At 44.8% G+C, this 17500-nt stretch overlaps 1 protein-coding gene across 4 annotated transcripts in view; it reads left to right on the forward strand.

Moving 5' to 3' along the window:
• Positions 1-17500, forward strand: part of LOC123754899 (POU domain, class 6, transcription factor 2) — a 1116985-nt gene that overhangs the window by 444735 nt on the left and 654750 nt on the right. For 3 of the 4 annotated variants that reach the window (XM_069332920.1, XM_069332921.1, XM_069332923.1), the window contains exon 3: positions 10772-10816. The exons of the other annotated variant lie outside the window; for it this stretch is intronic. In XM_069332920.1, coding sequence (XP_069189021.1) covers positions 10772-10816 — 45 coding nt within the window. The remainder of the gene's footprint in view (positions 1-10771; positions 10817-17500) is intronic. 4 annotated transcript variants of the gene reach the window in all.

Raw genomic sequence — 17500 nt, forward strand, 5'->3', positions numbered from 1 at the left:
CAGGTGTCGTGGTGGATGATACAGCAGGTGTCGTGGTGTATGATACAGCAGGTGTCGTGGTGTATGATACAGCAGGTGTCATGGTGTATGATACAGCAGGTGTCGTGGTGTATGATACAGCAGGTGTCGTGGTGTATGATACAGCAGGTGTGGTGGTGGATGGTACAGCAGGTGTCGTGGTGTATGATGCAGCAGGTGTCGTAGTGTATGATACAGCTGGTGTCGTGGTGTATGATACAGCAGGTGTCGTGGTGGATGGTACAGCAGGTGTCGTGGTGTATGATGCAGCAGGTGTCGTAGTGTATGATACAGCTGGTGTCGTGGTGTATGATACAGCAGGTGTCGTGGTGTATGATACAGCAGGTGTCGTGGTGTATGATACAGCAGGTGTCGTGGTGTATGATACAGCAGGTGTCGTGGTGGATGGTACAGCAGGTGTCGTGGTGGATGATACAGCAGGTGTCGTGGTGTATGATACAGCAGGTGTCGTGGTGTATGATACAGCAGGTGTCATGGTGTATGATACAGCAGGTGTCGTTGTGTATGATACAGCAGGTGTCGTGGTGTATGATACAGCAGGTGTCATGGTGTATGATACAGCAGGTGTCGTGGTGTATGATACAGCAGGTGTCGTGGTGTATGATACAGCAGGTGTCGTGGTGGATGGTACAGCAGGTGTCGTGGTGTATGATGCAGCAGGTGTCGTAGTGTATGATACAGCTGGGGTCGTGGTGTATGATACAGCAGGTGTCGTGGTGGATGGTACAGCAGGTGTCGTGGTGTATGATGCAGCAGGTGTCGTAGTGTATGATACAGCTGGTGTCGTGGTGTATGATACAGCAGGTGTCGTGGTGTATGATACAGCAGGTGTCGTGGTGTATGATACAGCAGGTGTCGTGGTGTATGATACAACAGGTGTCATGGTGTATGATACAGCAGGTGTCGTGGTGTATGATACAACAGGTGTCGTGGTGTATCATACAGCAAGTGTCGTGGTGTATGATACAGCAGGTGTCGTGGTGTATGATACAACAGGTGTCGTGGTGTATCATACAGCAAGTGTCGTGGTGTATGATACAGCAGGTGTCGTGGTGTATGATACAGCAGGTGTCGTAGTGTATGATACAGCAGGTGTCGTGGTGTATGATACAACAGGTGTCGTGGTGTATCATACAGCAAGTGTCGTGGTGTATGATACAGCAGGTGTCGTGGTGTATGATACAGCAGGTGTCGTGGTGTATGATACAACAGGTGTCATGGTGTATGATACAGCAGGTGTCGTGGTGTATGATACAGCAGGTGTCGAGGTGTATGATACAGCAGGTGTCGTGGTGGATGGTACAGCAGGTGTCGTGGTGGATGATACAGCAGGTGTCGTGGTGTATGATACAGCAGGTGTCGTGGTGTATGATACAGCAGGTGTCATGGTGTATGATACAGCAGGTGTCGTGGTGTATGATACAGCAGGTGTCGTGGTGTATGATACAGCAGGTGTGGTGGTGGATGGTACAGCAGGTGTCGTGGTGTATGATGCAGCAGGTGTCGTAGTGTATGATACAGCTGGTGTCGTGGTGTATGATACAGCAGGTGTCGTGGTGGATGGTACAGCAGGTGTCGTGGTGTATGATGCAGCAGGTGTCGTAGTGTATGATACAGCTGGTGTCGTGGTGTATGATACAGCAGGTGTCGTGGTGTATGATACAGCAGGTGTCGTGGTGTATGATACAGCAGGTGTCGTGGTGTATGATACAGCAGGTGTCGTGGTGGATGGTACAGCAGGTGTCGTGGTGGATGATACAGCAGGTGTCGTGGTGTATGATACAGCAGGTGTCGTGGTGTATGATACAGCAGGTGTCATGGTGTATGATACAGCAGGTGTCGTTGTGTATGATACAGCAGGTGTCGTGGTGTATGATACAGCAGGTGTCATGGTGTATGATACAGCAGGTGTCGTGGTGTATGATACAGCAGGTGTCGTGGTGTATGATACAGCAGGTGTCGTGGTGGATGGTACAGCAGGTGTCGTGGTGTATGATGCAGCAGGTGTCGTAGTGTATGATACAGCTGGGGTCGTGGTGTATGATACAGCAGGTGTCGTGGTGGATGGTACAGCAGGTGTCGTGGTGTATGATGCAGCAGGTGTCGTAGTGTATGATACAGCTGGTGTCGTGGTGTATGATACAGCAGGTGTCGTGGTGTATGGTACAGCAGGTGTCGTGGTGTATGATACAGCAGGTGTCGTGGTGTATGATACAGCAGGTGTCGTGGTGGATGGTACAGCAGGTGTCGTGGTGGATGATACAGCAGGTGTCGTGGTGTATGATACAGCAGGTGTCGTGGTGTATGTTACAGCAGGTGTCATGGTGTATGATACAGCAGGTGTCGTGGTGTATGATACAGCAGGTGTCGTGGTGTATGATACAGCAGGTGTCGTGGTGGATGGTACAGCAGGTGTCGTGGTGTATGATGCAGCAGGTGTCGTAGTGTATGATACAGCTGGTGTCGTGGTGTATGATACAGCAGGTGTCGTGGTGGATGGTACAGCAGGTGTCGTGGTGTATGATGCAGCAGGTGTCGTAGTGTATGATACAGCTGGTGTCGTGGTGTATGATACAGCAGGTGTCGTGGTGTATGATACAGCAGGTGTCGTGGTGTATGATACAGCAGGTGTCGTGGTGTATGATACAACAGGTGTCGTGGTGTATGATACAGCAGGTGTCGTGATGTATGATACAGCAGGTGTCGTGGTGTATGATACAACAGGTCACGTGGTGTATGATACAGCAAGTCTAGAACGGTGTAATCTAGGAGAGTGGCCTTCAGGACCTGTACTCTAGGACACTAGACTCCAGATTTATGTAATCTCGGGCAGAAGGTTCTGTAGTTCATTACCCTCTCCATTATCGCGCTACATAGTCGCCTCGGCTTGGTGCCTTCTTTTGATAGTTACTAACTGCTCTCTCCATTAAGTGTCGGTGAGGCGAGGGATCGACACCACACAGCCCCGGGTAAGGGTTCCGATACTCTGCCTCCATACTTGCGATCATCAGATGACTGTAGTTTCTCTCTCTTGGGTGTTCGTAGCCCTTAGGTAGTGTTACAACTTTGGGTTCCCACTTGGACTGAAGTTCCGACTGCTGTCCAAATCATAATTTATGATTTATTTTTGCCCGTTTTAATAATTTCGTAGGTTATAGTTACTTTTTCTGTTTTGTATCTTTGGTAATTAGATATATCGGTATTTCCTCCCGACTCGAGTGTGCAAGAGAGGAAAAGTAGTAGGAACAGAGGTAGATGAGAGAGAGGGGAGATATAAGAGGTAGATGAGAGAGAGGGGGAGAGATGAGAGGTGGAGGGAACGAGGGGGAGGGATTTTTTTTAGGTGGGTTGAGAGGGTAAAGAGGATGGAGACGCACAGGTGAAGGATGAAGTTAAAAATGGGAAATATAGCGAATTATGATAGCAGGCGGACTGTCCTCCTAGGTAACCCGATGTGTGTCTGTGTAATTACCTAAGTGTAATTACCTACGTGTAGTTACAGGATGAGAGCTATGCTCGTGGTGTCCCGTCTTCCCAGCACTCTTTGTCATATAACGCTTTGAAACTACTGACGGTCTTGGCCTCCACCACCTTCTCACCTAACTTGTTCCAACCGTCTACCACTCTGTTTGCGAAAGTGAATTTTCTTATATTTCTTCGGCATCTGTGTTTAGCTAGTTTAAATCTATGACCTCTTGTTCTTAAAGTTCCAGGTCTCAGAAAATCTTCCCTATCGATTTTATCAATTCCTGTTACTATTTTGTATGTAGTGATCATATCACCTCTTTTTCTTCTGTCTTCTAGTTTTGGCATATTTAATGCCTGTAACCTCTCCTCGTAGCTCTTGCCCTTCAGTTCTGGGAGCCACTTAGTAGCATGTCTTAGCACCTTTTCCAGTTTGTTGATGTGCTTCTTAAGATATGTGCTTCTTAAGATATGTGCTTCTTAAGATAAGTGGAATGCTGAGCTCTGGTGCACATTCTCTCAGAACCCATGGTGAAATTCCATCTGGACCAACTGCTTTGTTCTTATTTAGCCCCTTGAGCATTTTTTCCACTTCGTCTCTAGACACCTCTATGTGCTCTATGTTGTTCGCTGGAATTCTTATTGTGTCTGGTTCCCTGAAGATTTCATTTTGTACAAACACACTTTGGAACTTTTCGTTTAATGTTTCACACATTTTCTTTTCATTTTCCGTGAATCTATTTCCCATTTTCAACCTCTGAATATTATCCTTTAGCTGCAATTTGTTGTTTATGAATTTATATAATAGACCTGGTTCTGTTTTACATTTATCTGCAATCCCTTTTTCAAAATTTCTTTCTGCCTCTCTCTTCACTGCCGTGTAGTTGTTTCTCGCATCTTTGTATCGCTGGTATGTTTGGGGGTTTGGCCTCTTCCTGTATTGATTCCATTTTTGTGTCTTTTTGGCCCTCTCGCAATTTCTGTTGAACCAATCCTGTTTCCAAGTTCTGCATCTCTGTTTGGTATAATTTTTTTTGTGCCTTTATCATTTATTTCACAAAACTTGACATACATCTCATTCACTTCCTTGCCTAGCAACAAGTCTTACCAATTATACTCACTAAAAATATTTCTAAGGTTGCCATAATATCCTCTCCTTAAGTCAGGTTTTTCAATTGTGTGTGTGTGTGTGTGTACTCACCTAATTGTACTCACCTAATTGTGCTTGCGGGGGTTGAGCTCTGGCTCTTTGGTCCCGCCTCTCAACCGTCAATCAACTGGTGTACAGATTCCTGAGCCTATTGGGCTCTATCATATCTACATTTGAAACTGTGTATGGAGTCAGCCTCCACCACATCACTTCCTAATGCATTCCATTTACTAACTACTCTGACACTGAAAAAGTTCTTTCTAACGTCTCTGTGGTCTGTGTGTGTGTGTGTGTGTGTGTGTGTGCGTGTGTGTGTGTGTGTGTGTGTGTGTGTGTGTGTGTGTGTGTGTGTGTTTCTGTGTGTGTGTGTGTGTGTGTGTGTGTGTGTGTGTGTGTGTGTGTGTGTGTGTGTGTGTGTGTGTGTGTGTGTGTGTGTGTGTGTGTTTCTGTGTGTGTGTGTGTGTGTGTGTGTGTGTGTGTGTGTGTGTGTGTGTGTGTGTGTGTGTGTGTGTGTGTGTGTTGACAGCTAAGCTAAGCTTGCTCCATTTTCTGAGCGAGCAGCAAGGGTATGTAAGATTCTTAATTTGTATTTCAGCACATATGGATGTCTATAGATGCATACTGTGTACCATTCCTATATACACACTCGGATGCTTTTATTTGTTTTGATGTTCTGTTTAAAGAAGCTTTAATTTATTATTATTTATTTATTTATTTTTTAACAGGGGGAGAGGGGATTTCTGATCAATATTTCATCTAGAAATTATGTATTGTGGAGCTGGGTTTTCATCGAGTAAATGGAGGCTCTTCGGCCACCAGCTGTGGGAGTGGGGTGTCTCATCTTGGGCTGCCAGATGTGGGAGTGGGGTGTCTCATCTTGGGCCACCAGCTGTGGGAGTGGGGTGTCTCATCTTGGGCCACCAGCTGTGGGAATGGGATGTCTTATCTTGGGCCACCAGCTGTGGGAGTGGGGCGTCTCATCTTGGGCTACCAGCTGGGGGAGCGGGGTGTCTCATCTTGGGCCACCAGCTGTGGGAGTGGGATATCTCATCTTGGGCTACCAGCTGTGGGAGCGGGGTGTCTCATATTGGGCTACCAGCTGTGGGAGCGGGTTGTCTCATCTTGGGCTACCAGCTGTGGGAGCGGGTTGTCTCATCTTGGGCCACCAGCTGTGGGAGCGGGTTGTCTCATCTTGGGCTACCAGCTGTGGGAGTTTTATTATATATTAGTAATATTTTTGTATTGATATTAATATTAGTTATCACATAAGGATCATTATTCGCTGTTAATGTATACACATTACGCGTTAATGACAGTAACGCCTTCGTTTGTATATAACCAAAGGACGTGAGAATGATATTAAAGGAAATTTCAATCGTATCAACACCGACTCGAGACGTGACCTCAGGGCGGCGAGTGCCAAGATAAGTCAGGAATTGTCAAAGTCGATACGCGAAAATAAAAAGCATTATTTGAAAACCTTCTACCTAACGCCAATCGGAGGAGCGCGAAAATCGTCAAATTAAAGCATTAATTGATAGGTGAGTAACGGTAAGGTTCGCCAAAAATGCCGCCAGGTCGCGTAGAAAAAGCCATCGCCAAAATAAAAATTGGGCGGGAAGAGAGGTGTTGGGTGGCCGGAGGAGACATCTATCACGGCGAAGTCAGGATGACACTCCCGCCCGGACCTGCCCTTGAGTTCTCGAACCCAGCCCTCAGGTCCTAGCACCCCAAGTCCTGGTCTTCCAGCCCGTCCAGATCTTAAGTTCCAGCCCTCAGGTCCCACTACGCATTTCCCAGCCCTTAGTCCTCTTCCCTTATAGTTCCCACTCCACACTTTCCATCCCTCAGTTCCCCGTGTTAAGAGTGGGGGAGGAAGGAGCACAAACCGCCGTCCCACGTAATCGGAGACACACTCTACCGTTGTGTTGCACCAGTAACACAGGGACCTTGACAGCTCCTCCGAGGACCGCCAAAAATGCACACTGCCCCCGAAGGGTGGTAAGGTAGAGCGAGAGGTGTCGTGGAGAGGTACCCGGGGTCGTCACACTCACTGGACCACACCATCGTTCCTTAGTTATAAGGGGTGGACACCTCCTCCCCAAGTTCCAAAGAAACCAACTCCTGAAAACAACCGCCGCTACACCAATGGCAGCTCCCGAGCAAACTGTGAGGCGAGGACTCCTCGACATCCTGGCCTAGGCTTCCTTGGCGGCCTCGGTAACATCTCAGCCACCGCCGCCTGATAAGACTGGACCTGCGTCCAGAACAGGCGTGCCTGGCTACCTCGACGACTCGCCTTCAGTTGTCTTACAGCCTAGCCTCACTTTCCTCCATAGCGAAATCTGATAATCCCTTCATATGGACAACCTTTACCCAGTGATAGTGTAAACTCCTAAAACTCTCGTGTAGATCACAGCATGGCATAGTTCAAGTAGCATGGAAACACAGTGTTCAAAATTTATAGCATCATTTACTAAAGGATATTATACAAACTCAAACCAATAATCTGGGAGCACTAGCCTCATCTACTGCTAAACTTTACGGATACTCTTAGCCCTGGTCTGATTAATGTTAGTCTTCGGAGACGATTCTGGTAGCTGTAACATTACCTTTGCAAATTAATTCACTTTCTCAAGAAATTAGGAGACTTGGAAAACGAATTTTTCTTTAAATTGTATCATACAATATTCATTGACGTATAATCTCTCTGTAGCATTACGTTATCATCTGTTGTGAAAGTTATACCTCATGGTTACTAGTTATTTCGCCATAGCATAACACACACACACACACACACACACATATATATATATATATATATATATATATATATATATATATATATATATATATATATATATATATATATATATATATATCTATGCCCAAGATTACTATCCGAGTGCCGGCGGTGGGGTGGTTCAAATAGCCTCGGCTATCACCTCATTTTGTCCGGTCGTGATGGTCAAGTGGATTAAGGCGTCTTGTACATACCAGTTGCGTTGCTCCTGGGAGTATGGGTTCGAGTCACTTCTGGGGTGTGAGTTTTCAGTTGCATATTGTCCTGGGGACCATTCAGGCTTGTTCGCATTTGTGTTCCTCACGTGTGCCCCAAAGAATGAGGTGATTTGGTAAAATGCTATGCCCAAGATTACTATCCGAGTGCCGGCGGTGGGGTGGTTCAAATAGCCTCGGCTATCACCTCATTTTGTCTGGTCGTGATGGTCAAGTGGATTAAGGCGTCTTGTACATACCAGTTGCGTTGCTTCTGGGAGTATGGGTTCGAGTCACTTCTGGGGTGTGAGTTTTCAGTTGCATATTGTCCTGGGGACCATTCAGGCTTGTTCGCATATATATACATATATATATATATATATATATATATATATATATATATATATATATATATATATATATATATATATGTATATATATATATATATATATATATATATATACATATATACATCCGAGTACATGAATTATTATAATATAATGCCCTTTAAGGAACTTGCAGTCAAAAGTGAATGGAAAGGGAAAGTTCCTTTGCTAGAACAGCTGATATATCCAACAGGTGCGTTAAGTATCTCTTTGGTCACTCCTCCAGCTGATTTGTGACTTCGGGTGTGCTCCCAAGACTCCTCTCCACCCACATGCAGCCTCGGCGTTGCCCCTGGTTTCACTAAGACACCATTTAACCTCTTCGGCTGGATGGAGGAGCGACGATCTCGCTTCATGCAGGTCGGCGTTCAATCCCAGACCATCCAAGTGGTTGGGCACCATTCCGTCCCATCCCAAATCCTTATCCTGACACCTTCCCAGTGCTATATAATTGTAATGGCTTGGCGCTTTCTCCTGATAATTACCTTACCTCAATCCCAGCCAAGTTGTCGATTAGCTTCGTTCCTTCGCGAACAATATGGGTCGCGTTCATGGGGTGCTCTCCCACCCCAAGTTGTTGTTGTTATTTTAGATTTAACTACTCGGAACGAAATGTCCATGTAGCACGGGCTATAGTGAGCCCGTAAAGTTGTTGTGGACTCTCATAAGGACGAGTCGCTCGGCAGGTCTTTACGCCTCTCCTGGGCCAACACGTGTCACTCGTACTGTTACTGTAGATTAATGTCCTTTTGGCTTGACAGGTAAAACACTCACAATAATCTTGCTTCTCTGTGGAAAGATTCCCTGTCACTGCACTTACTGGCCATCATGACCTCTTCCTACAGTGACTCTCTGTGTACCAACATCACTGGATTGACTTACTTGTCAAGTCGGGACTGCGCCTGGCTGGCAGATGACTCTCACTCTTCACGTGATGTGCTAACGTCGGAGGGTGACGGCATCACTCCCCTACCAGAGACCATGGGCGCCCTGCTTCATCTTAACTACAGCAGTCGTACGCCAAAATTTCTTTCTGCACGTCCACCTTATCCCAAGGTTGTCAGGTGCAACTCTTGGTGTTGGTAAATACTCGTGCTCCTCAGGTAGGCTCAACTCTCCACACGAATGCGAGTCTGGCAATAAATTCTGGAGTGCCGACGCATACGTCCTCACCAGATCATGGCCGCGTGGTCAGTGACCCAGCTCGCCTATCCCAGGTCCCGTGTCAGAGCTCATTGGTGACGTCACTGCAAGTCTCCTGTTCATTGGCTGCAACCTTGCAGCTCCTCCCAATCATGTCTCTCGTTGTATACCCTCTAGAGCAGTGTCACTGCACTAGGTGGGAAGGGAAGTATCAGCAGAGAGCGCCAAACCATTACGACTGTATAGCACTTGGAAGGAGCCAGGATAAAGTTTTGAGATGAGACGGGGGGAAGGAAAGGTGTCCAGCCACTTGGACGGTCCGGGATTGGACGCCGACCTGCGTGAAAGGAGACTGTCGCTCTACCGTCCAGCTCAAGTGGTTGGGTACACTAGGTGGGAACTTGCTCTTCGTCAGCAACTCTAGGCGCCATCTTGGCCAGCATCAGGCCACCTCATTCCTCCTGCCAATTCCTTAAAACCAAATTTACACTAAAATCATACCTTGCACTTTTCCCTCATAACTCAAAACATTCTTTGGGCCGTCTTGCATCTCATTAAATCGGGTACACTTGACTTGATGTGGGAAAGACCTGGAATTAGATGGCGATCAAAACTACTGCCCTCATGACGTCAGACTATATGTGTGTGTGTGTGTGTGTGTGTGTGTGTGTGTGTGTGTGTGTGTAGAGTCCACCTCTATCTCATGACCATATAATAGGTGTAGATGGAGTCTACCTGTACCTCATGACCTCAGAATATGAGTGTGAGGAGTCCACTATCTCACTACAGGTCAAGTACTTTACACTTCCTCACTAACGTAATGCTGAACTTAGTTTAATGCGGGCATTCCTGATGCTACTGTGTTTTGCCACATATACTTTACATCCCATATATCGTATCAGATTCCACTATAACTCCGTCTAATTCTTTCCATTTGCTCAGTATCCTTATGCTTGGATACTTATCTGTCAAATCCGTGACCACTTGCGCCTCACATGTCCGACCATGTTGTCTTGTTCTCCAATATCTCATAATAAACGTCATCCCTCACTTGAGAATGTGAGACGCTGTTGTAATATGACCCTTTTTCATCATGCATACGCGTGCAAGCGTGTGCAACTTTACATTTGCTCATATAAACGCTCTTACAACGTCAGTAGTCAGTTCCTAAGCTCCTTTTTTCGATCTATCAGTCGTTAATTGCAATGACTATTATATTTTATGTGTCATAGAACGTGCTTTTAAATTTGTGCTTCGTATTACCTTCAAATTCCAGCTTTTCTAGCCCTTGTGGTTATTTTTAACGTTAACTCGGCAGAAATTATTCGCGACTTCTCAATGGCTAAGTTGCTTCTCTAGTGCCATCCGCGGGCTCTGCTTCTGCTGCCTTTTCTCTTACTTCATCTTCGTCTGCTCTTGCGGTACCCCTTAGGATTCTACACGACGTAAGTATACCTTGCTCCTTTTTTTCTCCAAAGTGATGAGTTGTAGTTCCTGTAACCTATTCTCGTTGGTCAGTCTAATCAGCTTAAGAACGATCCTTGCCGCGTATCTCTGGATTATTTCAAGTTTTGCTTTGTGCTTTTTCAGGTGGATGTTCTCCGTCGAGGCTGCAAACTGGAGGATGGGTCTCAAGTAGGTTGTATACAGAGTCCTGATAGCATCTTTGTCTAGGTTGTCTAAGGCCATACGCAGCTTTGCCAGTGTGGTATAAGCTGTTATTGTTATTTTGCTTATATGTGCCCTCACTGTTTATGTTGATTATGTCTAATCCGAGATCTGTCACCTGTGATTAGAGGAGGCATCTCCAGTTGTAGTGTTCTTCTCTTCCTATCTTCTTAACCTGACCTTTGTCAAGAAAAAAAGTCCAGTAGTGGTTCTTCAGAGCATCTTTGGAAAGTGTGTAGATCCTCTTGAATCCTCCAGTAGTCCTCTGATTTAGATCTTTTAATTTCCTGCATATCGTCAACAAACATTGATACGAAAGAGCCTATTTCGACTTTTTAGGCAGTTGACGTATATCAGGAACAGAAAGGGCCCAAGAACCGGTCCCTGTGGTGTTACTCGCTTTCTCTCTCTCTCTATTCTCATGCCTCTCATTCCATACTGCCTGCTATCAGATATGTAATTCCATATTAAGAGTTGTTTCTCGTTTGTTTCTGAGCCTCATTTTATGTACATTTCTGGGTTGCATTGTTCATTATATACTGCAATTGTTGGGGTACCCGGCGTGGCTCGGGTGACGGAGACCTCCATCTTCACTACACAATATCGTCATCCCTCTGACCTCTGACACAGCTATCATCACTGTAACAACTTTTGCTACATACACTGTCTTCCTCACTGTAGCCATCTTAATTACTTTCAACCATCATCATTATAATCATCTTAGCTTCAGAATGTCTTCACTATCACTGTCTGTAAACACAACCCACAACACTGTAACCACCAGTACACACAACCCACAACACTGTAACCACCAGTACACACAACCCACAACACTGTAACCACCAGTACACACAACCCACAACACTGTAACCACCAGTACACACAACCCACAACACTGTAACCACCAGTACACACAACCCACAACACTGTAGCCACCAGTACTCACAACACTCAACACTGTAACCACCAGTACACACAACACTGTAACCACCAGTACACACAACACTCAACACTGTAACCACCAGTACACACAACCCTCAACACTGTAACCACCAGTACACACAACACTCAACACTGTAACCACCAGTACACACAACCTTCAACACTGTAACCACCAGTACACACAACCCACAACACTGTAGCCACCAGTACTCACAACACTCAACACTGTAACCACCAGTACACACAACACTGTAACCACCAGTACACACAACACTCAACACTGTAACCACCAGTACACACAACACTCAACACTGTAACCACCAGTACACACAACCCTCAACACTGTAACCACCAGTACACACAACACTCAACACTGTAACCACCAGTACACACAACCCTCAACACTGTAGCCACCAGTACTCACAACACTCAACACTGTAACCACCAGTACACACAACACTGTAACCACCAGTACACACAACACTCAACACTGTAACCACCAGTACACACAACCCTCAACACTGTAACCACCAGTACACACAACACTCAACACTGTAACCACCAGTACACACAACACTCAACACTGTAACCACCAGTACACACAACCCTCAACACTGTAACCACCAGTACACACAACACTCAACACTGTAACCACCAGTACACACAACACTCAACACTGTAACCACCAGTACACACAACACTCAACACTGTAACCACCAGTACACACAACCTTCAACACTGTAACCATCTTCATTACCCGGGCAACATCGCGTGTCACATCTACGACCATCATCACTACATTCCTTTCCTTCACCTTCGGTATCCGTTACCACCTTCTCTCATTTTTACCACCTTTCCTACCCCTCACCTTCCTAACTCTTTACCTTCCCTACCCTTCACAACCTTCTTCACCCTTCACCACTTTTCAAACCACTCTCTACCATCCCTACCCGTTACCACCTCCTTTATCCTACATCACCATATCACCCTTCACCACCTTCCCTACCCTTTATTTTCTACACACACCTTCACCACCTACGTTACGCTTCACCACCTTCCCTGTCCTTCACCACCTTCCCTACCATTCACCAACTTCTTCACCCCTTCACCACCTATGCCATTCACCACCTTCCCTCTCCTTCTCTACCTCTTCATTGCCTTTCCTTCCATTCATCACTATATGTATCTTCATACACACTGTCTTCGTCAATAAATAAATTAAATAAAACTTACATATATGATCCTCGCGAAGGAAATATTATGCTAGATGGATCTTTGTGAGTCTGGCGCATACCAGACTCTGTTCTCGCTAAGATCATAAACTAATATAATTGACTCCATCATGCAAACGGAGATATGAGGGTTGATTCAGACCTGACTATGACTATCCTGAACCCAATACCAGTCACCCTGCAGTATTTGGTGAGGTTAGCCCGAAACGTCTGGCTGCCAAGTGCACGTTTCTCGTGCACTTTCTTTTATAGATATGGTTTGTCAAGTGAGCTCCCTCTACTTTAGCAGACGGAGTTACAGTAGCGTGGCTGAGGAGCTGAAGCCCAACACGCACACGTCTGAAAAGGGCGAAACGACGATGTTTCAAACCTTCATGGTAATGTTGTGTAACAGAAAGTGAAATAGATAAACAATATAAGGCATGAGAGGAAGATGAAAGGCGATTTGAATGAAAGAGAAAGATGAAGATAATAAGATGAAAGAGCAAAGAATAACATGAAACATAAAATTAGATGAAAGGTAAGAATAAAGTGAATGATAAAATCAGATGATAGATAAGAATAATATGAATGGAATAAATGAGAGGAAAAGGTAAGAATAAGAGAAGACGTAAGAATAAAGATAATCAGGTAAAGTAAAGAAAAGGTTAGACGTAAGGGAAGAAAAGAGGAGGAATATAAAAAAGGATTTAAATAAGAAAAAGAAAGAAAAATAGAAAGGTAAAAATATAACAAGGTAAACAAAAGAAACTGGCAAGAAGCCAAATTTCGTTACTTTAGTAACGAAAGAGACAGACGGGAAAGAGAGCCAAGAGTGGCCGAATCTAAGTCAGATCACGCAAACTGAGAATTACCCTTCCTTATGGAAGGGTAATTCTCAGTTTGCGGTGATAATTCTAAGGGTAATTCTTTTAAGAATTAAAAGCTAAATTTAAAAGCTGGCTTAAATTAAAAGCTAGCACTCACCTGAGGTTGGAGCATTTGAGCATGTACTGTGAAAGAGAAGAGTCAACAGCTACAAAGCAGGACTTGGGTTCATGTTGGGTATGTTGTGTATCAGAGCTGATTCGACAAGATGACGTCTGTGAAGATTAGAGGCAGGAAAGATTATTTTAGCAGACCAATCAATAGCATGATTAGAGTCCCTAACATGACAGAAGAGAGCATTGTTTGTCTCTGCAGACTTAACACTTATTTTGTGTTCCTTAAGTCTGTCATTTAATACACGGTCAGTGTCCCCAAAGTATTGGAGAGGACAAGATGAACAGGAAATAGAGAGGACACCAGCAACATTAGAAGCAGGAGGAGGAGGAGCAGTGTGACCCAGATTACTCGGAAGAGTGTTAGTTTGTCGAAAAGCGAGTTTTATGTCAAGGGGACGAAGGGCATTAGGGATTTTTTTTACCTCAGATATGAAGGGAAGACACAACTCAGTGTTTCTAGTGTTGGAAACAGGTTTGGGATGAATGAAAATTATCTTAGTTTGAGAAGAGACTCTCTTTCTCTGTCGTTACTAGATTTTTCTCTTCCTTATTTGGCTTCTTCCAGATTTCATTTCTTTATTTATTGTTTGCCTTTCTGTGTCTAACTTTTCCTTATTTGTACCCTTTCCTATTCCTCTTCCTTTTTCTTTCCCTTATTTCTAACGTTTACTTTATTTTACCTAATTCTCTTATTCATTCCTTTCATCTTATTTTATCGTTCATCGTATTCGTTCCTTCATCTTTCTCTTTCATCCCAACTTTCTTCTTACTCTCATCCCTTATAATGTTTATCTCTTCCATTATTTCCATTACACGATATGATAATAGTTCAGGACGAACCGAAACGTCGTCGTTTCTTCAGTTTGAGATGTTTGGGCTGGATATTATCCCTCTACCCAGGTATTTTCTCTTGATGCGCGTGTATGTGTACTCACCTAGATATGCTGGCCCTCACCTGAATGTGCCTACAGCGTCCCTAGCTTCACCTTTCCCGCCCCTGATCACTTAATGCAACGACTTTTATTCGTGATTTTTGTGGTACTTCCATATGAAGATCGGTGTTGAGCTTGTTGTAACCCCTCACACCTGCCTACAACTATTACTCTTAAGTGCTGTTTAATGGCATCCCTCCGGCTCGTCTGCGTCTCCAGCTTCCACACGCGCGCGCGAGAGTGTATATATAAGCCTCCGGAGTTAGGTTTGGTGTTATGTCCACTCCCAGGTCTTTTTTTGAACACTGATCTTTGAGGTACTCCACTCGTTAATGTTCACCAGTCCGACCTTTTACCTCTTACTGTTACTCTCTGACTCCTGCTTATTAGGTAATTCCTTACCCCATGTTAGAACTTTTCCGCTTACTCCCTCCTGCCTCTGAAGTTTGTATAGTAATCTCTTGTGAGATTACTTTTCTATCTAGAAATACGCACTCTGCCCATCCTTCTTTGTCTTGGTTTATTCTTGTAACTGTATCATAGAACTCCAGTAGGTTTGTTAGGCATGACTTTCCTTCAATATAGAAATGTTGGTATTTGTTTACATACTTAGTTATCTCTGTGTCACTAGTCTTAACTAGATTATTTTTTCAAGTACTTTCCAGAGGATGCCTCTCAGTAATTCTGGCCTGTAGTTTAAGTGCCTTTTCTCTCTCTCCTGAAAATTGGTACCACGTTTGACTTCTTCCAGCAGCTGGGTAACTCTCCCTTTGTACGTCTCATTAAAGACTGCTAGAAAGCACAGGCCCTCGGTACAGGCTGAGGGCCAGTGCTGCCTCTGTTAATATCCATTGTGATATGCGAAAACACCTTGAAAACTGGCGTGGAGCCCCTCGCAAATTTCCCTGTCACTTACCGTATAACCCTTCCCCAGTGTCTCGTGGTGTTGTCTCTTGGTCCTTCGATCACTGTCATTTTCCTTCTTCGCGACAGTGTAGTTGTTTTAGTTCTTGCGGCGAGCCGCGTTGCCAACTTCCTTATATTGTACTCACCTAGTTGTGTTTGCTGGGGTTGACCTCTGGCTCTGGTCCCGCCTCTCAACCGTCACTCAACTGATGTACAGATTCCTGAGCCTACTGGGCTCTATCATATCTACATTTGAAACTGTGTATAGAGTCAGCCTCCACCACATCACTTCCTAGTGCATTAAATTTACTAACTATTCTGACACTGTAAAAGTTCTTCCTAATGTCTCTGTGGCTCATTTGGGTTCACAGCTTCCACCTGTGTTCCCTTGTGCGTGTACCACCCGTGTTAAATAATCCATCCTTGTCTACCCAATCAATTCTTCTGAGAATTATGTATGTGGTGATCATTTCTCCCCGAACTCTACTGTCTTCCAGCGACGTGAGGTGCAGTTCCTCGTATCTCATGCCTTTTAGGTCTGGGACAAGCCTAGTGGCATATGCCTCAACTTTTTCCAACTTCGTCTTGTACTTGACAAGGTACGGGCTCCATGCTGGGGCAGTATACTCCAGGATTGGTCTCAAATGTGGTATACAGGGTTCTGAAAGATTCCTACCCAGTTTTCTGAAGGCAGTACTGATGTTAGCCAGCCTCGCATACCCCGCCGATGTTATTCTTTTGATGTGGGATTCAGGAGACAGGTTTGGAGGGATATCAACTCCTAGATCTTTCTCTCTGTCCTTGACATGAAGTCCGTTTCATAAAGGACTTCATGTCCCATTCGGTATCCAGTGTCTGGCCTCCTATTTCTTCCACCTAGTTTTATTACCTTACATTTACTTAAGTTGAACTTTAGTAGTCATTTGTTGCACCATTCATTTTGTCTACGTCATCTTGTAGCCTCATACTAACTTCCTCTGTGTTAATCCTCCTCATAATTTTTGCATCATCAGCAAACATTGAGAGGAATGAGTCAATTCCCTCTGGGAGATCATTTACATACATCAGAAACAGTATAGGTCCTAGGACTGATCCCTGTGGGGCTCCATTGGTGATTCCTCGCCACACCTAGACCTCGCCCCTCACAGTGACTCGCTGTCTTATGTTGTTTAGGTACTTCCTTATCCATTGGAGTACCTTCCATTTCATTCCTGCCTGCATCTCCAGCTTGTGCACTAGTCTCTTATATGGTCAAAGGCTTTCTGGCAATCCAAAAATATGCAGTCTGCCCAGCCCTCTCTTGCCTGATTTTTGTTACCTGGATATATAATTAAATTAATCCTGTGAGGCATGATTTGCCATCCCTGAACCCATGCTGATGTTGTGTTACAAACACAAATATTCCACTATATTTTTGGCACAATCTTCTCCGTCATCTTGCATAGTATGCAAGTTAGAGACACTGGTCTGCAGTTCAGTGCGTCCTGTCTTGTATATCGGGACTACATTAGCCGTCTTCCAATTTTTTGGCAGTTCACCTGTTACAAGTGATTTGTTATACATCATGGAGAGTGTGTGTTTTTGTATTCACCTAGTAGTATTAATCTAGTTGTGCTTGCGGGGGTTGAGCTCTGCTCTTTCGGCCTGCCTCTCAAC

Source organism: Procambarus clarkii, chromosome 28, assembly GCF_040958095.1.
Source record: "Procambarus clarkii isolate CNS0578487 chromosome 28, FALCON_Pclarkii_2.0, whole genome shotgun sequence".
In the NCBI taxonomy this organism is placed as follows: Eukaryota; Metazoa; Arthropoda; class Malacostraca; order Decapoda; family Cambaridae; genus Procambarus; species Procambarus clarkii.